Genomic DNA, 24,476 nt, shown 5'->3' with positions numbered 1-24,476 from the left:
CATTTTGTGTGAGTTTCTACCTTTTCCTGTATATTTTCAATACTGTAACACTTTACAGCACCAGTAATCAGGGATAAATTCCTACTGCTGTTTGTAAGGAGTTTGTACATTCTCCCCATGACCACATGGGTTTCCTCCAGGTGCTCTGATTTCCACCCACGTCCTAAAGATGCATGCACATGCTTTGTTGGCGTGAGGATCATTGTGACATTGTGAGGTGACCCAACTCACCCTCGGACTGTGATGACCGTTGATGCAAATGACGCGTTTCACTGTATGTTTCAATGCTTGGATGTACATGTTACAAATCACACTAATCTTGGCATCTTTAAGTTCTCGCAATCCTCACGGTGCAGCTGTTATTTATACTCAAAATATATTTCACGTTAATTTGTACTTATGATCTTCTACATGAGAACCATTTACCATTGTTACTTATAGAGTACAGTTCACTGATTTATTGGCCAGATTTTAATGAGCGAATATACGCAGCCTCCTGGGATTTGCGTGAATCCTGGCAACGGGTTATTTTTAAAAGTAGTTATTTTGTGAAATATGATGATGATTGTTTCTTATCCCTGAGAGCTTAGCAGTTGCTGGTCAGTCATGTTCACAGTCATATCTGTTCAGTGAAGTCAAGCCTAAAGACCTCTGGGGTTCCAGAAGGGAATTAGATATACGGAAAGAATTTCAACAGTTTACCCAAAGGAATGAATGTTTTGGTAAGAGCAACATTTATATTATTGGAATGTCACCTTTGAAGAAGTATCAAGCAATTTCATGCTACCAGTTACCTTTATACTGCCAGTCAGTTTGTGATGGTAAGATTATAAATAACATGAATAGTGCAGTATGTAATATCACACATTTATAGCTATCAGAAATCTTTCTGGAATATTTTTTATTGCTCGACCTGAAAAGCATTCCTTTGAGCTAGCTAAGGAGCTCTTGGTAACATCATGAGAGACTGAACCCGCCATTGTGCATCTACCTCGTGGAATGTACGTACAGATCAGTTCTGCACTTGCGTTATTTTGGAGACCAGTATTCATCCCTTGCTAATTAGCAGGCCTGCTATCTTGAAAGTAATTTTGCATCTGTGGGAATTGTAAAATAAACGGTTTTAAAATCAAATAATTTGAGGCAAAACTTCTTGGCAAAACCATAAGGGAAACCACTTAAGGCAAAAATTACACCGTCTGACCAATGTACATAGGGTCTCATATTTCATTTTACAGAAATACTTTAAAGCTGCATTTATAGATTGTAGATTTATCAGGGATGTTCACAAAGTTGAACAAAGCAATGTATATTAATCAAAATGCTTAGATTACTCTACTTATTACTCAGAACTTGAATGTTCAGTTATGGCAACAAACCAACACTTATTTAGTAGTAAACCAAATTATTTTCTAGTGATCAAATTATTGTTTCACATATTAAATTAGCTCAGGTTATGCACATAAAATGTGTAAGTGCTAAACAAGTGAATTGGCATATTTAAGTATCACCAATTAAAGCATGCTTCATGAATATCTGAAAGTAAATTATATATTTCTAAAGTTATTTGTGGGTACATTTTGAATCTTTAGCAAAAATGAATAATCTAGACTTGTATAGCATACTGATCAGCAGCCTATTATATTGACAACAGGAGAAGAAAATATTAGACACTTACAGACACGATGTCTCTCGGCGAGCATAAATATATTCACATTTACCATGCATGCAAACATGTTCTGAACAAGGCTGGTAGTTTCCAGTGTACATATCTTCTCTTTGATCACTGGCATCTTAAAGTAAACAAACAACTGTCAGTATTATCTTCACTCCTTTCTTTTGGTACAAGTTTCCTGCTTTGGTTGTCATTCTGCTATGCATGGCACAGGTAATTTTCAAAAAGTATTTAGAGTAATTTAAATTAAATCCCTTCTGTCTTCAATTGTGTTTTACTAACTATCGTATTTCATTGGATAAGGTAATGTTGCTGAACCTGCATCACAGAAAGATAGGTGATCTGAAATTAAATACTCCATTCACGAAGATGACGAGCCTATCTGTCATAAAGGGAATTGTTCCTGAGCATTGCCATCTAAGACCACTATGCAGTACATAAATATTTTCAGCATGCTTCAGACTTGGGCCTTCCAGGTGTAGATATAAAAACAGATCTGTTTGCTGTTCTATTTGACTGTTAAAAGATGAGCTGTTTTTCCTTGCTCTTGCAGGTTATTAGAGATATTTACATGGGACTGACACTCTTCTTTAACACGCACAAAATGCTGGAGGAATTCAGCAGGCCAGGCAGCATCTATGGAAAAGAGTAAGCAGTCGATGCTTCAGGTGCAGACCATTATTCGGGACTGGAAAGTCCCTACGTGTTTGCTGAACATGCATTACAGTAAGATGCATGCTCCTCTTCTTTGTATTTGGATGCCAAATAGGAAGAGCATAAACTATGCACTACTGGACCTGATTGGTTTTAAACTGGAATTATTCCATTGAAGTCCATCCTTCCCCTGGGCCTCTTGGCTGTAAGTGAATTTTGAATATACTAATGGTCTATATGTTTATCCTTAATTGAAAGTTTTCATGAGGCACCCAACAGCAGCCAATCAGAGCAAGGATTCATTAGCAAAGATGAATTAAAAAAGCCAGGTCCAAATGGACCAGCCTTTCTTTGAGAGGACAGTGTTAGAATGGGGCCTAGTATTCACTTCAAGAGGACTAGAATATAAAAGCATGGATATAATGCTGAAGCTTTATAAAGCTCAGGTGAGGCATCACTTGGCATATTGTGAACAGTTTTGGGCCACTTATCTAAGAAAGGATCTGTTGACATTGCAGAGAGTTCAAAGGAGGTTCATGAAAATGATTCTGGAATTGGAAGGTTTGTCATATGAGGACCATTAGATGGCTCAGTGTCTCTACTAACTGGAATTCATTAAAATGAGGGATGACCTCACTGAAACCTACAGTTCCTGTGTGCAGTCTTGGTCAGCTACCTACAGTAAAGGTATAAAAAGAGTACAGAGGAAATTTACAAGGATATTGCTGGGACTGGGTTATAATATTGAATAGGTTAGAATTTTATTCGTTAGAACCCAGTAGATTGAGAGGAGATTTGATAAAGGTATACAAAGTTATGAGGAGCACAGATAGGGTAAATGCAAGCAAGTTGTTTCCACTAAGGTTGGTTAAGATTACATCTAGAGATCATGGGTTAAGGGTGAAAGGTGAAACATTTAAGGGAGACATGAGGGGAAACCTTTTCTTCCAGCAGGTGGTGAGAGTGTGGAATGAGCTGTCAGCACGAGTGGTGGATGCGATTTTGATTTCAACATTTAAGAGAAGTTTGGATAGGTACATATAAGGGAGGGATCTGGAGGGCAATGCTCCGGGTGCAGGTTGATGGGACTAGGCAGTTAAATTGTTTCAGCACAGACTAATTGAGCCAAAGGACCTGTTTTTGTGCTGTAGTTTTCTTTGACTCTGCATCGAACAAACTTCTATTCACACTGTTGTAGTTTGTATAACACTTCTTTGTTACAATTTTGAATTACAGATTATAATATTAAAGATTTCAGGCCTGAACCAGTGAAAATGCAGAGATTCTGAACAGTCTTTCCAAAGTTTGCCAACAACTTGTTTTGGAACACGTTAAATGGACTTGCTGTATGGTTCCTTCAATCTTTCATTATTTAACTTAATTGTTTTAAAATATTTTAAATGTATAAAAATGAGTAGCTTCATGTCTTGTTCACTCACAATTCACCTGCCCACATTCTTTTAAAGTCCATTGCTGCAATTGGACTCCTGCCAGAGTAAACAAGTGTTTTCTTCTCTTGAGTTTCATTGATTTGAATCAGCAAGGTACAAATTCAAAATGAATTCTTCAGATGACTCACGGCTTTGTCGAAAGTAAAAAGCTGAAGTATATGCCTCTAACATGTCACTTACAGATGCACAGTGGATGGTGTGCATCTGTGGCTGAAATCAATGTCGCTCCATTTTGGGAAATGCAACAAAAGGAGGAGATGGCAGCTCCCTCACTGTGTTATTGCTATTCACTACAGGGCATTCAGGACTATCTATCAGTCATCAATCAAACATATATGCTCTATGCCTGTCATTTGATTGATAGAGGCAGGAGCAGCAAAATTGAAGGAAGAGGAACCCTGCATGAAACTGGTTGTGCCTTCCAATGAAGCAGCCTGCCACAGCTCATTTCAGAAATCAGCCACAATCAAATATTATTATGGCAGAGAAAGATTCTTGATAAGAAAGATGATAAAAGGTTACTGCAAGTATGTCAGGATTCAGAACTGAGATTCCATCCAGTTAACCATGATCATTTTAGATGGGATAGTGGAGTCAAGTGGCCTACTTCGGCTCCTGATTCACACATTCACTGTGCTAACTGTATCCATTATAAATTGTAAGGGTGGAAAGCTGCAGGAGGGGTGTGGGACAGCTGGCAGAGAAGGAGTGTCAAGGGCAGAAGGTGGCCCAGCCCCGAGACACCAGGCAAGGTCAGTTGATTCCAAACGTTTGATTTATTGATCATTACATAATGTCTCCCTGGTGCTTTCTGCTTCCTCCCCTCTCCCTTCTGCTTTTCCCACCCATGATTCCTCCCTGCATCCTTCCCATTCTCAGTCCACAATAAGACCCATTTCAGAATCAGGTTTATCATCACTCACATACAGTATGTCATAAGTTTCTTTTTTGTGGGAGCAGAACAGTGCAAAACATAAAGTTACTATAGTAAAGTGCAAAAGTCTTCAGCTCCCTAGCTGTATATATGTGGGGTGGCACGTTAGCATAATGTTTTAGAGTACTAGCTACCTGGGTTCAATTCCCATTGCTGTCTGTAAGAAGTTTGTGCTTTGTGTAGGTCTCCTCATGGTGCTCTGGTTGCCTCCCACAGTCCAGAGAATTAATTGGTCATGATAAATTGTCCCATGATTAGTCTATCTAAAACGGGGGTTGTTGGGTGAAGCAGCTCGAAGGGCCAGAAAGCCTATTCCACGCTGTGGTAGATAGATAGATAGACAGAAAGACTGATGAGCCCAAGACTTTTGCACAATATAAATATTTCACCTTGGTCAAGGCTTCATTTTCAATTATGTATCACCAACACGATCAATGCAGCAACACAAGGTAATTTCCTGGCCATAGAGCTCACCCATCAAGTTATACACACCATCTTAGCAATTATTTTCCAACCAGAGAAAAAAGTTCTGCTAAGTCTAACTAAACTGTTCTATAATAGCTCTGGTGAGTTCACTTAGTCTAGTTTGAAATGGAGCAAATCTGCAGAAAATGAAAGTGTGTGAATTCCCCAATTCTGGCTTATTCAAATAAATCCTAGTATATTTATGTCAGTCACAAAGGGGGGGGGGGGGGGTCCTGCAATTTACCTTTAATTTCTGTTCCCAGCTGAAATCCATTGTCCTTCCCCAAAGAACCAGCGTCATCTAAAAAGAAGCAATAACATATTGGCAAAATGATTCATGGCCAACTAAAACCAAAGATGCTGGTCAAGCAGGTTCAATAGAGGAACAAGAACATCAGAGTTAATGCTTCACTTTGACAATCAGTGGTCAGAACTGGTGAAAGTTAGAAATAAAGTTTTAAATGTAAAGGAAGTGGGGAGGGTAAGTACCAAAATAGAATGTCAGCTTTAGGATGGAAAGAACCAGAGAACTGACGATGCACACAATGTGCTGGAGGAGCTCAGCAAGACAGGCAGCATCTGTGGATGGGAATAAACAGCTGACGTTTTGGCCCGACACCCTGCGTTAGGACAGGAAAGGAAGGGGCAAGAGATCAGGAAAGAAGGAGGGGGGAGGGGAGGAAGAAGTACAAATTGCAGGTGATAGGTGAAACTAGGAGGGGAGGGGGTGAAGTAAAGAGCTGGGAAGTTGATTGGTGGAAGAGATAAGGTCTGGAAAAAGGGGAATCTGACAGGAGAAGGCAGAAGACCATGGAAGAAAGGGAAAGAATTGACATCAAGAGGGATTATAATATGAGGTGAAATAAGGCAACAAAATAAAAAAGTTTAATACAATATCTCACAGAAGAAGTAAATGAATAATCATCCCAAATTACCACAAGAAAGAGGAGTGCTTTGCTGGATATTTGAAATAAAAATACTCTAATTATTGATCCTAATGTTGAATCTACAATGCCGTAATACACGTTGTCTTAAGATAGATAGTGTACCTTGTTAAGGGCTGCTATAAAAATTCCTGAAGGCATAGAGACCAACGTGGTTGAGGGACAGAATTAAAGTGGCAGGGAACTGGTTCACAGTCATATCTGAGGACAAGAGCAAGTATATTGTTCTATGTTGAAGGGAATATAAATATAAACGAATCATTGTCTCAGTTGGAATGTGTTAGCTTGTGGAAGGATGGAGAAGCAACAGTTTAAAGGAGAGACGTTTCATTTCCTGCTGTGCACGCGATGGTGTGGTGGGGAGGGGAGCGGCTGGAGACAGAGTGAAACAACAAACTTTCTATAGTAAACCGTCCTTTTAAAATGCTGAAAGAGGAGAAGCAAGGGAAATGATGTACTGCTGATACTTTCCTGGTGGTATTTCCACCCCACTGCCTTCTTGTTCTCGGGCACATTGCTCCTGGGGACAATCATTTTCAGCATGAACAGCACAAGCAACTGAAATGAACACTATTATTTTCAAAGCTTCCTGTCTTGTCATTATAGGTTTCAACTAAAACAAACTGGTCAAATCACTTAACATACTATAGAATCGCTGAGATATAACTTGGCCATTATGTATATTCCTGCAATGAACTATGTCAATTTTGCCCCACCGTGAACTTCAACTAACTGTATTTTATCTCATATGGAAAGTAAGCTGAGGTTGGAGCTCAGATTGATATCTCCAGAGAGAGAAAAGGGACAAATACAAGTAATTATAGTTTGATCTAAAATTACACAACAATCTGAAAAAGCTTCACTGTGTTCTACTGAGTCAGGTATATTGATTATTGTCTCATCTCCAAGCCGATGAGAAAAGTGAATAAATGTTATATTCAGATTCACACTCTGACATTCTTCTTAATTCAGGTATGGAGAAGCAATGCCTATGGCAGCTTCTGAGTATCTTGCTTTGCCATAATCATTCCATCCCACCAAAAATCATTTATGCATAAAATGTCTCTGCATGCTTCATTGATCTAATTATTTATCTTCTTCCTTATGTCTTTTTGCACTGTCAAGGTGTCTCTAATTGATTGATAATAACTTTTAGAAGAATTTTCATGCCAATAGTGTTTACTTGCTATCAAGGTTTAGGCATAATTTACTAGATGGTCACCTTCCCAGCGTTTTAAAGGATATCTGTCCATGAGATAGATGTTCAAATTAATTCTTCCAATGGAAGTGTTTAAGCCTGGCATTGTCCAAATTCATGACAGACACACGAGCCAGAAATGAAGACTGAGATTAAAGTCCTGGCCAAAAGATATTTTTTAATCCACTAAGCAACAACTTACTGCATTCTTATAGTGTCTTTTAAATAGCAAAATAAATGCTCTGAAGCACTTCACTTGATATAAATTTAAAAATAATTAAAAAGGAATAGCAAAGTAACTTGTCATTTGGCTAAAGAGGTAAGTGAAATAGAAAACACTCAAAATACTCAGAGAACCATACAACATCTGGGGAGAGAAACAATACTTCAGCTATCACATTAAGTCCAAAAAGAATTGAAGACAAAACAAGCTTTAAAATTCACAGGAAAAAATAGGAAAAGGAGGAAAGGACAATAGAGAGTGTGGCAGTGGGAAGGAGAATTAAAATGCAGCTAAGTCTTCTGCAAAGCCATCATTCAATTTGGAATTGTATTCCTAATACAGAGGTTGCTGTATTATAGACATGAATAGAGTACACTGAATTGAAAGACATGCAAATAAATCATTGTTTTACCCAGAAGGAGTATTTATGTCCTTTGGCATTTGAAAGGCATATGTTGATGATGTTGTGACCTGTGTGATTGGGAAGATACCAGTGTAAGAGGATGGATACTGGTAGTGATGAAGGAGTGCAGTTCAATGTTGTGGAGGGAATAGTATAAAGAGAAAGGAAAGATTTGAACAGTCAATCTTTCGTGCCGAGACCCTTCATCAAGACCGGATGAATGGTCTCAACTCAAAACGTCGACTGTTCATTCCTCTCCATAGATACTGCCAGATCTGGTGAGTTCCTCAAGCATTGAGTATGTATTTCTCTGGATGTCCAGCATCTGCAGAACTTCTTGTGGTTAGGGAAAGATTTGTTTAATGGTGGTGAAACTTGACAAATAGTCTGTCAGGGGGCTAGTGAAATTAATGAGTAAATGGGAAATCCTATTGTGGTTCTCAAAGAAAAGGGAAAAAGGTGAGGTAAAAATAAGGAGCTGAAGTAACAAGAATGAGGGCATATTCAGCTGTGATAGAGAGAATCTATGGTTGAGGCAAAAGAAATATCAGAAGCGTTTTACAATAAAAGGTGGCATTGACTGAACATTTTTAATGGAAGCAGTGAAACTAGGAAAATGCAATGTTCAAGGCAGCACAATTAATATGATATTGGCAGTCAGTGCCTTTAAAATGAATCATGGCCCCAGATTTGCTGAAGAAACACTGCACCCTGTGAAGGCGACAGGAAGGTCAATTTGGCAACCCTAATTCAGAAGGAGGACATGACACTCATGCAATCCTTGGAAGGAGATTAAGGGGGAGACTGGTGAATTACTAGAGCAAAGGACATTCCAAATTTCCTTAAAAGCCAGCCATGGATTGAACCCCCACTGGTCTACATGGCAAGATCACCTATTGTGAGGAAATGAGCAAATAAATTGTTCACTCTGCAAATAATTTCAGAAAGGTGAATAAGGAGAGTGAGGGAGGAGGATTATTTTGTCCAGTGCTAAAGGAAAAAGAAAATAATTCTGAAATTATGCTGCTTTTAGGATCCATTTGAAATGCTCTATCAGTAAATCTTTGGCCGTGCATTAAGTTCGAATTTGTCCCTGTTCCTAACTGCACACATGCCCGAAATCTGATTGCCTTCAGCCATGCATTTGGCCTTGTTCCTGGCCACACACTTGGTGCCGTCTCTGACCATCCTCCTGATATGTTCCAATCATACACCTGACCCCATTCCTACCTCCACATCATAAGAAAAACAAGAGGGTAAGAAAATAAGTGCAGGAGTTGGCCCCTGAAGACAGTATCATTATTAACTATGATAATGGCTGATCTGCTTTGTGCCTCATCTTCTCTTTATAAGTTAGTTTCCTATCCCCTTTAAATCACTGATCTCTTTCTTTTAAAACACCTCCAATGATCTATGCCCAATAGCACTCTGGGGTAGAGAATTCCAGAGATTTACTACCCACTGCAAGAATACATTTCTATACACTCCTGTTTTAAATGACCACTGCCTAACCTTGTAACTATGTTCCTTTACGCAAGGTTCTCCCATAAGTGATAACACCTCAATGCCTGCACTGTCATGCTCTCTCGGGTTGCGTATGTTTTAGTTCTTCTAAACTCCACAGATTATAGATTTAATTTCTTTAGCTCCTGCGATGGGACAATCCTGTCATCCCAGGAGTTAGCTTAGTATATCTCTTTTAGTGTGCCTCCAATTCCAGTACATCCTTTCTTAAATAAGGGGACCAAAACTGCACTGAACTGTTGCTGCTTCTGACCTTTTCCAGATGTACATCTGAGCCAGTCTCAGCCAGAGTTCAGTTGCGCATTTGGCTCCATTTCCATTATATCCATCTACAGTCATATGGAAAGCTGTGACTGCAAAGGAGGAAGTGGGTAATTCCAAAAGGCTCTCTTCCTCACAAAATGCCTGGAGCATGGTCTTCCCATAGCCTCTACCATCCTGAATATCATTCTTTCATGTCATTCTTGAATATTAATTACCTAGCCTCTAGTGATCTCTGTGGTCGAAAATTCCACAGACACCGTCTGATAAAGAAACTTCTCTGGCTTAGAATCTAAAAGGCATACTCCATATACTGAGGCAGTGACCTCTAGTTTTGGACTCTTCAGCTATACAGAACAAATGTCACTCCACTCTTTAAGAAGGAAGGAAGACAAAAGAGAGGAAATTATAGGCCGTTTAGCCTAACCTCAGTTGCTGGGAAAGTCTCGGAGTCTATATTTTTAAGGATGAGGTTTCGTGGTAGTTGGAGACTAATGATAAAATAAGACAAATTCAGCATGGCTTTTATAAAGGGAAATCTTGCCTGACAAATCTGTTGGAGTTCTTCGAGAAAGTAAAAAGCAGAGTGGACGGGGGAGAGGCAGCGGATGTCATTTACTTGGATTTTCAGAAGATGTTTGATAAGAAGCCACACAGGAAAGATACTGGCAAATATAGTGGAATGTCTGACAGGTAGGAGGCAGTGAGGGAAATAAAAGGCGCCTTTTCTGGTTAGCTGCCAGTGACTAGTGGTGATCCTCAAGGGTCAGTATTGGGGCTGCTGCTTCTCACACTGTTTGTCAGTGATATAGATAATGGAATTGATGGCTTGGTGGCAAAGTTTGTGGATGATACAAAGATAGGTGGAGGGGGAGGTAGTGCTGAGGTAGCAATACGATTGCAGCAAGACTTAGAATAATTGGAAGATTGGGCCAAAAAGGGGCAGATGGAATATAGTGTTGGGAAATGTATGATAATGCACTTTGCTAAAAGGAACAATAGTGTGGACTATTATTTAAATGGCGAGAAGGTTCAAATATCCTTGCAAGACTCCCAGAAGGTTAATTTACAGGTTGAGTCTGTGGTAAAGAAGGCAAATGCAATTTTGGCATTTATTTCAACGGGAATAGAATATAAAAGCAAGGAGATAATGCTGAGCTTTTATAAGACACTGATCAAGCTGCTCTTGGGAGTATTGCCAACAATTTTGGGCCCCATATCACTGAAAGGATGTGTTATCATTGGAGAGAGTCCAGGGGAGGTTCACAAGGATGATTCCAGGAATGAAGGGGTTAACATATGAGTAGCATTTGGCAGTCTCGGGCCTGTACTCACTGGAATTTGGAAGAATGCAAGGGGATCTCATTGAAACCTACTGAATGTTGAAAGGACTCGATAGAGAGGACGTGAAGAGGATGTTTTCTAATGTGGGGACATCCATCACTAGAGGGCACAGCCTCAAGATCGAGGGGCCACCTTTTAGAACAAAGATAAGGAGATTTTTTTTCACCAGAGAATAGTGAATCTGTGGAATGCTCTGCCACAGACTGCAGTGGAGGCCAAGTCTGTGCGTATATTTAAGGCAAAGGTTGATCATTTCCTGATCGGTCAGGGCATCAAAGGATACGGCGAGAAGGCAGGATTCATGTGAGATTGAGTGGGATTCAGGATCTGCAATAATGGAATGGCAGAGCAGACTCCATGGACTGAATGGCCTAATTTGCTTCTATGTCATATGCTCTTATGATCTAAAATAAAGTTTTCGCTGTACCTCCTTAGAGGTATTTGGGGCAGGTATCTGTGAATACTCTGCTCAAGTCCCTGTTGCTATCTGAACACAAAAGTCACAACTGAAGGCAGTGATAATGTGTCCACAGCTGTTCAAGTTGACTGCAGGGACTACAAACAGCAAGTTGGGTCCAGAAAGATACAGCCAAATATATCTGAAATTTAACTGAGTATAAAACATGGCACCACGGTTGATAACAGTCTGACTTATTTTCCAAGGATTAATTTGGATTACTTGGCTAGGGAACACAACAACTGATGAGGTCCAAAAATAACAGCTTTAAATTCTGAACATCTTTAATCAGAAGAGAAACACCAAACAATCTGCTGGGGGTGGGGGAGTGGTTGTGAGCTCTGTGGGGTGAGAAACATTTGGCAGGTGGATGTAGTAGAGGTAATATTGCATAGATAGAGTCACTGCTATAACCACAACTAGTCTCAAGTTAGAAGGTTTGGAGGAGGGTGGAGAACGATTGAAATTGGATTGTGTCTGCAGGGGCTGGGGTATTTAGATTGTGTGCAGGCTTGAGTCGGTGTATGAATATGTACCTAAAATTGCAGAAAGGACACGGAGGGGGAGAAAAGGCTTGGCAGGTCAGGGTTTGGAAAAGAGTTGAGGGGTATGGGACATCAGAGTTTTCAATCAGTTGTGGGCTGCAGTCAATTCTATTGTGAGAGGATGGATCCAGTAAATTAGCAAAGGAAATAGACTGGGGGCAAGGTGGGGGTCCAATGACCCAATGACTCAAGCTCAAGGGTAAATGATCATGAAGAGGACAACCAGCATATCTGCAGACATCTAGGACCAAATATCTGCTTCATGAGTAAGACAATTCATGTTTCTCTTTATCCATTTTGTTGGCTGGTCATATCTATTCTGAAGAGTATTCACTTCTCTTGTGTACCACTGGCGTCACTAGGAGTCAACACTGCAACAGCTCTGTGATTCTGCTTTGAATGTAACTCAATAGTCCCACTTCGACTTAAAGTTGACAAAAGGAGTATATGGCATTTGTAACAAAATAACAAATTGTTATGACTCTGATATTAATGACAAAATGGCAGCCTAATTATATATCTTTTGAGTGATTTCCTTTTCTTGAATATTGACAATTTTCATTTTGCTTTCAATATTTTGAGAATGCAGGTGGCCCCCGTTTTATGAACATTCGCTTTACGACAGCTCACTGTTACAAAAGACCTACATTAGTACCGGTTTTCACTAACCAAAGAGGATTTTCTCTTTTATGAGAAAAAGATGGCTGCTTTATATGTGTGTTTAGCCCAAGAAAGACTACCATGACTGTGAAGCTTTGTGCGGGCAGTTGTGTGCGCATGCGTGTACGTTCGTATGCGTGAATATGTGTAGGCGTGTACATGCACATGCGTGTACATGCTGATATTTTTCTCCAAATCGATTTTGGCTCGCTATTTTCCTGAACTGATAAGTGAAACTACACCGTACATACAATATTTCTACTTTATATATCATATAATTCCTGCCTTGACTATATATTAGTGTTATTTTAGGTTTTATGTGTTATTTGCTATGATTTGGTAGGTTATTTTTTGGGTCTGGGAACGCTCAAAAATTTTTCCCATATAAATTAATGGAAATTGCTTCCTTGCTTTACAACATTTCGGTTTACAAATTGTTTCATTGGAACACTCTACCTTCAGATAGCAGGGGAAACTTGTGCTAGAAAATTGACATCCCTTAATTGACATCCCATACAAGACCTTGTCCTTTAACTCTTGCTACAATTCTATTCCACACCATCCCACTTTCGATCTCTTTAAGTTTCCTTCACTGCAATTTTCTATTGTTTGGAGTTAAGCATAATGCATTAGCAGATGATTCATTCAATAGTTGCTGAGAATAAACAAGCTGACAGGTTCTATTGGAGGGGAGGCAACTTTTATTTAGTACTGCATAATTATTCATGAAAAACACTGCAATTTGTAAGTGTACAATAGCTTTGAATTGAGAGAAATGCAAAATCAAATTCAAAAACACTCAATAGGATGTTACATGAAGTGAATAGAAATGAAAAAGACTGGGTGAAAAGCCAATAATTACAAAATGGATGGGCTAATTATGCATCAATTCTGCCTTTTACTTTATCAGTTACAAAACTCTACACATGGATAAGCTGAAATGTTTTTGTACAATTTGAGTGTGTGAGAGCTGGGTGAATTTGGAATCAATGCATCATTTCTGAAAAGATGTTCATTTACCTTGGCATTTACCAATACGTTTTACTTCAATCCACTCCTGTCTCTGGCAAGATGCTTCTTTGACAAGGCAAGGGCTATCATATGACTTTCCATTAGATGCACACACTGGGTTGTAGTTGTATCTGCTGCAGTCTATATTACACACACACCTGATAAAATCAAAATATTCACATTGTACCAAGATGGCAACTAAACCAGTCACTTATACAAATTACACAATCAGGAAACCTATAAGCATAATATTTCCATTTTTGCCCTCTGAAAGTAAAGAGTGTTGTAGATATCCAAGATTAAATATACATACTGCAAAAACATTTATTTTTAAGCATAATCGATCACTTCATTGCTGATGGAATAAATGTTTAATGTGTGAAAGACTGATCAATAGGAGCATCACACAGTCTTTAATGATTTATTTAACATCACAATTGAGACTCTTCTATGAGCAGCATAGCCACAACAGAGACAATAAGTATTGACAAGTGACACATTTTCTTTCACTAACTTGCCTCTTTCAAAAGTGGGTTTGGGAACAAGTTTATATGACTTGGCAGCCAGGCTCCCCTTTAATTTTTAAGTCCCAGTTGCTCTACATAAACACTGATGTTTGTTCAGCTTTGTCGATTTTACTGCCTAGCACACCACTACATATTAGACACCAGTGATCCAATTTAATGTAACTGATTCAGTTATCCTCCAGCTGCACAAAAGTCTTTTGCTTAATATACAAGTGTCTACGGTTTGCTTTCATTGAACTTACTGCTATTGAAGATCATTCTGGCAAACATTAGTTTCAGAAACACATGAATGATGAGAAGATATTTCTTTCTGAGTTTAAAATGTCCATCATTCTTTGCAGAACACACAGAAGTAAGAACCTTCTTAAGAACCATTAAGCAGTCTTTTTTTTGAGGAGGGGTGGGCATTACCATTACAATAAGCAGGCATCTCCAATTTCCATTAGTAAAAGAGCAAGTCTAAAATACTACTCTGGCAAACAATTTTTTAACAAGGATCAATATAAACTTTGTGGCCATTTTATTAGGTATCTCCTGTACCTGATAGAGTGGCCACTGAGTGTAATTTCATGGTTTTCTGCTGCTGTTGGCCATTCACTTCAAGGTTTGACGTGTTGTGTATTCAGGGATGCTCTTCTGCGCGCTACTGTTGTAACACGTGGTTACTTGAGTTACTGTTGCCTTCCTGGCAGTTTGATCCAGTGTGGACATACTCTTCTGTCCTCTCTCAATTAACAAGGCATTTTGACCCACAAAACTGCCACTTACATTTTTTTTTTGTTTATTGCACCACTCTCCGCAAACCCTAGACAATTGTGTGTCAAACTGTCCTGTCTGGCATTCCAACAATCATTCCACAGTCAAAGTCACTAAGATCACGTTTCTTCCCAATTCTGATGCGTGGGCTGAGCAACAACTGATCCTCTTGACCATATCTGCATGGTTTTATGCACTGAGTTGCTGCCGCATGGCTGTTTAGATATTTGCACTAAAGAACAGGTGTACAGGTGAACCTTAAGAAGTGACCACTGAGTGTACTAGTTAGAGCATATAAATATCTAGGGATTAAAATGTTTGTTTTAAATTGAAATAGCTCAGCTTGAACACTAATAATTGCCCTCATAACTAATTGGATCATTTGTTAAATGTTTACACTTATCAGATGTCATACTTGTTTCATGAAGGCCTTGAAATTCCAATTTTCTGAAAGGGGAATTCTCAAGACAGCATCTGATCCATGTAAGTACAGAATTATGGACAATTGAGAAGTCCCCTCAGACCTTTCTTTTAATTGCCCATTATAATTTTCCAAGTTCCATTTTGAATGTCTCCAGAGCATAGATAGGAATATTCATATTAATGAATCATTGCTTTGTGTAAGTGAGACACTAGTATTGATGGTACTGTGTCAAACACCTTTTGAATAGTGGGTCTCAACACAGACGTTGATGGGCCAACCCCAACTCCAGAAACGTGGTATTGTGAGAAAATCAAGTCCATTAAGGTCTTTCTGAGGCTGTCAGGGAAGAATGACATTCTATCATGCACCACTGATTCCACTTCATTACTTGGGTGATAGAAGTTAAAATAACTGAGTCTTGTTTACCCTTGTAGTGTAAATTTTATCTTCTTGCTTTCTATACCTTATTGTTTATCTCACTTCAGTTTCATCATTTCACTCAATTGTCCCCATTTTGTCAGACAGCTTGCAGAGATTTAAGTCAAAATTATACCAGCTTGAAATGTAGTTCAAGTGTTAAAAATGACAAGTGTCTTTCATTTGATTAATATTACCTGCATCAATTATGGTGTTATTTATATTGCCTAATGCAATAGCTAGTGCACGCATATTTCCATACAATGTTGCCAAATATCTCCTGCCTTCTTGTTGACTTGACATGCTAGTTAATGGATTCAGGTAATCAAACAACACAGAAAGAGGCCCTTTAGTTCACCATATCTTTGCTGACCATCAAATATCTGTCAATCCTAATCCCACTAATTCCATTTCTTAGTACTTAGTCTGGAGTCTCCTCTACCTTGTCAATTCAACTGCTTGTCCAGATGATTCCTGAATGTAGTGAGAGTACCTGCTTCCATTACCTTCACAATTTCAGACTGCAATCACACTCATCTTCAGATCCCCTCAAAGCCTCTTACTCCTTAACTAAAATCTAAGCCTTCTTGTCTGAGACACTTTTGCCACAGTGAAATATTTCTCCCTATCTCTCCTATCTATGACTTTTATAATTTTGTAAAACTTTTATCGATTTCCTCCTCAACATCCTCTGCTCCAAGGAAAGCAATTGCAGCTGTCTATCCTTTCCTCATAACTGAAATGGTCTATCCCATACAACGATGGCTGAATTTCAACAGTATCCTTTCCAGCATAATCACATCCTTCCTGTGGTGAGACAACCAGGTTAGCAAACAATAATCCATCTGTGGTGAAAACCAGTATGTTTTAAAGTTGCACCAAAACATCCTGTCCTTATATTCTATGGCCCAGCTAATGACATCATATGATTCCATGTGCCATTTTTATCATCTTCTCTACTTGTTCTGCCTACTTTGATCTTCAGACATTTACACCTAGGTCCTTCTGTTTCTTGATATTCCCTTGGGTCCTACTGTTCATGATATATGTCCTACTCTTATTAGATCCCTCAGAATGCATCACATCAAAGATACGAGGATTACAATCCATCTGCCATTGACTTGCCTGACTTATCAGCTGGTCAATACCATTCTGTAGCTGAAGAGTACTCTTCATACTATCAAAAATGTCATCAGTTTTTGTGTAATCTGCAAATTTACTCATCATATCTTCCATGTTCACAACAAAGTCATTAAAGTCTATTAAAAAAAGGACCTAACACCAATTCCTGTAGTACAACATAAGCTTTGGTCATAGGTTTTCAATTACATCAGCAATTATCTGCTATTAGCTTCTAACATCTAATTTCAGGCTAGTTTTGATTCAATTTGCCAACTTTCCTTGGATCCCATGAGTTCAAAAATTTTGGATCAATTGCCCATATGGTACCTCATCAAAGGAATTACTGAAGTCTAGTAACCACATCAAATTCACTGCTCTCATCAATATATTCTGTTATCTCTTCAAAACACTCAAGTCAGTCAGTCAGACATGCAGACCATTCCTTATCAATTCCTGCCCTTCCAAGTGTAGATTAAGTCTGTCCCTTCATAACTTTTTCCCAATAATTTCCCTACTAATGACATTACACTAGTGTTATGCCTGCAGCCCCCTCCTTTGTGAGAATCGCAAGATCACTGTTGGGTTGGGTCAGGGGGCCCAGGAGGATGAGAGAGAGGCATGCGGAATGTCTCGTTCCCCTGGCGATGTAAAGCTACGGGACATGGCCATTGTCTCCGGAAGGCGAATTTTGTGGATTGGAGACTGTACTACGTGGACACCCTCATCAAAGTGGGCTGGTTGAAGGAGAGATTGCATCACCCCCAACCTGATTGACATCTACGATCCTGCGAGTCAGGATAAAAGAGGGTCTGAGGGAACAGTCCCTCAGATGCACCAGAAGAAATGCTAGCACTCCCGTGATAACGGGAAGCCATTTGAAGGAGGCCACATGCGTTCAGTTCCGTTGCCTGGGACTGGTGGCTTGTAACATGGAAAACGGCTTTTAGCTAACAACGAGGAAACCAACTCCCCGACTCAACGGATTGGCATCATAAAAGACTGGGCAAGTTTAAACCGTCTCTCTCTTAAACCCAAAAAGCTGCAGCTTGAAAGAACTAACAGTGACTTTTATATTTCCATCTGACAATATATTATCCCCTAGACAATGATAGAGCTATTTCTTATTGGTTATTATTATACATGGACTTTTAGATTTAGTATTGACAACATATATTATCTGTATGTTTGCATTAATCTTATTTTTGTGCCCCTTTATCAATAAATACTTTTAAAAATAGTACCATCAGACTTCAACGGACCTCTCTATCTTTGCTGGTAAGTGACCCAGTTACGGGGTTTCATAACAAGTGGGGGCTCGTCTGGGATTTGACACCAAATTGGGGGCCAGTGAATCGGGCTTACAAGTCCAAACTTGGATCTGGTTATGTGGGTAACCAGATGGGAAACCAGCAAAGATGGATGTGGGTGAATTTATAGAAAACCCGACTCTGGAGGCGCTGGAGGCGGCCACCAAATCAGACTTGATAAGTTTGGAGAAGGGGTTAAACCTCGTAGAGGTGAAGTTGTCAGTGAAAAAGCGGGAGGTGCGAAGGGCAATAACTCAGTATTATATTGGGAAGAATGTGTTTACAGCTGAGGTATTGGAAAATATCCCTGAACAGGTACCAGCTAGTGGGACGGCTCAGTTAGAGTTGGAGAAATTAAAGTTGGAACATACAATTCAGTTAAAGCAGCTGGAGGCAGCTGAAAAGGAGAAGGAACGAGCCGAGAGAGAGAGAGAGAGTGAGAGAGAGCGAGAGAGAGAGAGAGAGTGAGAGAGAGAGAGCGAGAGAGAGAGAGAGCGAGAGAGAGAGAGAGAGCGAGAGCGAGAGCGAGAGCGAGAGAGCGAGAGAGCGAGAGAGCGAGAGAGAGAGAGAGAGAGAGAGAGAGAGAGAGAGAGAGAGAGAGAGCGAGAGAGAGAGAGAGAGCGAGAGCGAGAGAGAGAGAGAGAGCGAGAGCGAGAGCGAGAGCGAGAGAGAGAGAGCGAGAGAGCGAGAGAGCGAGAGAGAGAGAGAGAGAGAGAGAGAGAGAGAGAGAGAGAGAGAGAGAGAGAGGGGGAGGGAGGGAGGGAGGGAGGGGGGGAAAGGGCCGAGAGAGCAAAAGGGAGGGAGTATGCACTCCAACTAAAGGAGTTAGAGGTGAAAGGAAAGCATGAAATGTGGTTAAAACAGCTGGAAGCAGCTGAGAAAGAGAAGGAAAGGGCCGAGAAGGAGAGGACGGCAGAGAAACAGAGGAAACATGACTTGGAGATGGAGAAGTTACGGCAAGAGCCACGAGTTCCAGGGTCAGACCGAGAGGAGCGGTTCAATGTTAGTCGAGAGTTGAGGTTAGTACCTCCGTTCGAGGAGACGGATGTTGATAGTTATTTCTTGCTTTTTGAAAAGGTGGCAGTGAATCAGAAGTGGTCCCGAGGTCAGTGGGTGGCATTGTTACAAAGTGTGTTAAAGGGGAAGACTGTTGGACTGTTGGTGCACTGCAGAAATAATGGGCGAGGATTATGGGCATCTCAGGGAGTTAATTTTGATTGAGGAATTTAAAGGTTATGTTCCGGAGGAGATCCGGATGTATTTGAATGACAAGCCGAATAAGTCCCATCTCAGAATTTGCTAGGTTTGCAGATGAATATCTGCAAACCCACAAGACAAAGATTTCCTCGAATAAAAGTTCCCAGAGAGACCGTGGGAATGATTGAGAAAGTCCGCCGGCTGAGGCAGAGGTCCCGACGGGAGCTAGTGGTAAGGTTGAGGGGAAAGGACAGGCGGCCAGAGATTTCCGGGCTTGACCTGTTTTAATTGTGGAAAGGGGGGGGCATATTGCATCTCGGTGCTTTGCTCCGAGGAAAGAGACAGGGAAAGGGAAAGCAGCAGTCCCTATCGGATGTGCTGTGGTAATCAGTAAATCGACAAAGAGCCCCGGGTAGACAGAGTACGAGAAGGGTCTGAGACTTGTCTGTCACACGGAACCGTGTCTGTGAGGGAGGGGGACACACCAGTTCCCATACGGATCTGGAGAGACACGGGGGCTGAGCTGTCATTGATCAGCAGTAAGGTACTAGAGTTTGGTCGCAAGATGAGGATGGTAGCTGTGAAGGGAATAAGTAAAGGGATAGAAATGGTTTTCTTACATAAGGTCATTATGGATTGTGAGCTGGTATCTGGACCAGTTGAAATAGGGGTGCGATCAGAATTCCCGAGAACTGACACGGACGTCCTTCTCGGTAACGATTTAGCAGGTGGTAAGGTTTGGGCAGCCATGACGATGACAAGCCGGCCGGTGAGTGCTGTGGCCCCACCCCTAGATCCCAAGATCTACCCCGCATGCGCGGTCACTCGCAGCATGTCGAGAGAGGCAGCTGAGAACGAGAGCAGTTTAAATCCGGCCAGTTTCGATTTGGCTGAGACATTTCTACCAACCCTGTACCACGAGGGTTTAGAGGGTGGTAAAACGAAGAGTAGTAAAGTGAAAGAGGGTGAGGGAGAGGAGGTAGATCTGCCCTTAGTGAGGAGAAAGGTTCTAGAGGCAGAAAATAAAGACGAGGAACCGCTAGAGCAGTTAAGAGGTCCAGAGTTGGACAGAGATGATCTGTCTGGTTTGGCAGAACTGTTTGAAGAAGTTGAAAATTCTAAAGGTGGTCCCGATAATGAAATGAGGGCAGTCCTAGATGAAAAGGGTGCCCTTACCTTGAAGAGGTCTGCTGGGTTGGCAGAGGAGGTTGTTTCAGCCCGCGGGGTTGTGTTTACTCCGGAAGGGAGTCACCCAGAGAGTAACTGGGAGGATCGGGGGAACTTAGAATTTGAAAAGGGTACGGGTATTGAAAGCCGGGAAGAGGCCAATGACCCGTTTCAGTGTGTCCAAGATGGGGATGCACATGGTACTGAACCTAGTAACGGAGCTCAGAAAAGGTCTGAGGTATTTGATTCAGTGGAACGAGATGGCCGTCCTTGTCCTTGAACCAGATAGACTTGGTTCAGTGAAGAAAGGGTTAACCTTGGTAATAGTGGGAAGTGAGAGTTCCCAGGTGTTTGTGCTCGAAGGTGTGTTAAAAGTTAATGTGGTGCTCAAAAATGGGGAGATAAATATTATTATTGAAGGAAACGGAAAATCTATAGTTCCCAAATCGAATGAAGAAATTTTAAACCCTGCAGATCGCTTACAGATTAAGCCGGGAGATGACGGGGGTGGGGGGGGGGGGGCGTGCTATTGTTATTCCAGAGTGTGGTGTGAAAAGGCAGAATTTGAAATGCTGCTTGAACAAAGAGTTCGAACTGAAAACACATAGCCTGAAGGGTCCTGACGAGAGGGCTAGCCACCTGTGTAAAATTAAAGAGTTGGGTGGAAATTCAGAAGATGGTCTAAGTTTGGGACATGGTATTGATAAAATAATTCCTATGGAAAAAGCGGGCGAGAGTTTATTTCGCCAAAGTACCCCAGCTCCCCACGTGGGAACTAACTGGAAAAGAGGGGACGGTTAATGGGGACGCCATTTTTAAATAGCAAAGCCGGTTGTACGGGATTTCGACAAAGCATGTGAATAATAAAGACAACCCCATGGAAGCCTGCCTGTTAAGTTTGAAAATGACTGAAAGATTAGTAGTTACATAAACTTTTGTAGATGCACGTAAGCTAAGATCACAACTCCTTAGTTTTGTTGCTGAGGGGAGGAAATAAAAATAGGTGGTTATTAAATTGAAGTCTGATGCTACAAGACTTTAGTACGGTACAAGACATTGAGATATTAAAGGAAGTGACACTGTAATCATTAACTGTTTAGATGCTGAATTGACTGTATAACTGTATTCCTCTGTAGTGAAAAGGAAAAGCTTTTGTATTGTGTTAGATTCCACAATCCTGTAAGACTCTGTACTACTTCATTTTAACCACTGGTAAAAACGCGTGGAGGAAAGGGGGTGTTATGCCTGCAGCCCCCTCCTTTGTGAGAATCGCAAGATCACTGTTGGGTTGGGTCAGGGGCCCCAGGAGAATGAGAGAGAGATGTGCGGAATGTCTCGTTCCCCCAGCGATGTAAAGCTACGGGACACGGCCATTGTCTCTTGAAGACAAACTTGTGTATTACAATACTGTGCTACGTGGACGCCCTCAGGCAAAGTGGGCTGGTTGAGGGAGAGATTGTATCACCATAACCTGATTGACATCTACGACCCTGCGAGTCAGGATAAAAGAGGGTCTGTGTGAACAGCCCCTCAGACGCACCAGAAGAAACGTTAGTGATCCCGTAATAACGGGAAGCCAGTTGAAGGAGGCCACGTGTATTCAGTTCCATTGCTAGGGACTGGTGGCTTGTAACATGGAAAACGGCTTTTAGCTAACAACGGGGAAACCAACTCCCTGACTCAACGGATTGGCATCATAAAAGACTGGGCAAGTTTAAACCGTCTCTCTCTTAAACCCAAAAAGCTGCAGCTTGAAAGAACTAACAGTGACTTTTATATTTCCATCGGACAATACATTATCCCCTAGACAACGATAGAGCTATTTCTTATTGGTTATTATTATACCCGCGCTTTTAGATTTAGTATTGACGACGTATATTATCTGTATGTTTGCATTAATCTTATTTTTGTGCCCCTTTATCAATAAATACTTTTAAAAATAGTACCATCAGACTTCAATGGACCTCTCTATTTTTGCTGGTAAGTGACCCAGTTACGGGGTTTCGTAACGCTAGCCAGCCTATAATTACCTGTTTTATCTTGATTTACGTTCTTGAATAAAGTTGTCATGTTTGCTGTTTTTCAATCACTTAGCACCACACTTGCAGCCAGTAAAGTTTTAAATATCTCCTTCATGGCTCCAACAATCTCTTCACTTGTTTCTCACAGCAGTCTGAGATAGATCTCATCAAGTTCTGGGGTTTGTCTTCTACTAGTTTACTGCAATGATGGCCTACATAGTCAAGAACCTCTCATTCACACCATATCCCTCCTTCCATTTCTGCCAGAAATTTATATTACTTTCAGTGTTGACACACCAGTCCTCTCTCCTCTTTCCTGGTTAAGCAGACATGTAGCAAAAGTTAAATAAAGGTATTGTTCCAGTATCATTATTTAACTTTTGCTACACATCAGCTTGGCCTCCTGAACTGAGATAGGAAATTCAATTCCATCACAAATCTAGAAAACTTCTTTAGGATTTTAGGATTCTGGCTTATAAATTGCCAGGCTTCATGTTTTGATAATAGGAGTTTCTTATACAAGTGCTGAAATGCCAGCTCAATGTTGGTGTTTAGGAAAGGTGCAAGTTTATCTGACATGAGTTAACAGTTGTGATATCATACCCATTTTGATGTCAACATGGGCATTATACAGCAGACAATGGAAAGAACCATCTACACAACAGGAAGTTATCAGTGGAGATGTTAAGTAGGTACAAAAAGGGGCAAATGGATTTCTTTCCAGAGGAGTTAGGAGATGTATTTGGAGAGACCTCACAAGGCAATGGAAAATGAAGTGAATGGCAGGATTTCAGAATGGTGGAAGAACAAGTGGAGTATAAGTCTACAGAACTGAAGGAAGCAGAGTGGGTAACTAAGGTGGTTAAGAAAGAAAATTGTATACTTGCTTTTATTGGTCAATGTACTGCATAAATTCAAGAGCAGGGAGGTAATGTTAGTATGGTATAAAGCAGTACCTAGGCAGCAACAAGGCTGACAGTGTTCATTGGAGGTTGTTATTGTGGTCTGGTGAACTGGGACGCAGACAGCTGAACTTACAGAGCTCTGAAATTGATGATCTGTATGATGGCGAACCAACGAGTTCTTAACCTTACTTAAGGACAGAAGAGGTTATTAAGGTTACTGAGAGCCTGGTTCAATGTGGCCATCAATCAGAAAACAGGCTGGAGTCCGTGGTACACAAAAACTTTGCTGGAGTAGCTGAAGGTGACGGTTTTGTCCTTTCTCATGTTTAGGTGAATATACAGTACTTGCAACTCATACAAGATGAGAGAAACATATTTAATCAGGTAGATATGATGGGCCAAATATTTTCCTCATAAATTGTCTATGATTCTATTGCTTATCTTTATCTCTACCTCAGATAATTATTTACTGAAACCATTATCAACTCCATTGTTTCCAAATTTATCTTTCCCTATGCTCCCAAGTGGGCTTCTATCTTTGGTTTACTCTCATTTATACAAAGCCAGCTATTCATATGATTTCCCACAAAAAGTAACGGTCAATCACAACCCAATTGTTGGTTATCTGGATTATCAAAGATTAGCACTCACTTCTTCCTCAAAGCTTTGATTTGATTTTCATTTTCTAACAGCAATCATCTGTAACCCCATTCTTCATATCTTGGTCTGTTTTCAACCACTCACCATCATCAGTGCCACCATATGCCAGTTTAACAATTGCACTCATGTATTCATCATCTGCAGAATAGTGCTCCAATCTCTTTATCTTCTTCTCATTCCTTTAAGACTCTTCTTAAAATAATTGAGTAAGTTTCTTTATATTC

General features: G+C 40.5%; 1 protein-coding gene across 1 annotated transcript in view; it reads right to left on the bottom strand.

The window, feature by feature from the left end:
* The window catches only part of LOC132395539 (tomoregulin-1-like), a 254,239-nt gene that overhangs the window by 16,368 nt on the left and 213,395 nt on the right, over positions 1–24,476 (bottom strand). Inside the window, exons 6-8 of the mRNA XM_059972305.1 lie at positions 13,759–13,907; positions 5,424–5,480; positions 1,679–1,793 (exon numbers count right to left, since the gene is read on the bottom strand). Of these exons, the coding sequence (XP_059828288.1) occupies positions 1,679–1,793; positions 5,424–5,480; positions 13,759–13,907 (321 nt within the window). The remainder of the gene's footprint in view (positions 1–1,678; positions 1,794–5,423; positions 5,481–13,758; positions 13,908–24,476) is intronic.

This window comes from Hypanus sabinus, chromosome 6, assembly GCF_030144855.1.
Source record: "Hypanus sabinus isolate sHypSab1 chromosome 6, sHypSab1.hap1, whole genome shotgun sequence".
Lineage (NCBI taxonomy): Eukaryota > Metazoa > Chordata > Chondrichthyes > Myliobatiformes > Dasyatidae > Hypanus > Hypanus sabinus.
Note: the sequence above shows the minus strand (reverse complement) of the source record. Positions and strands in the feature narration are given on the sequence as shown.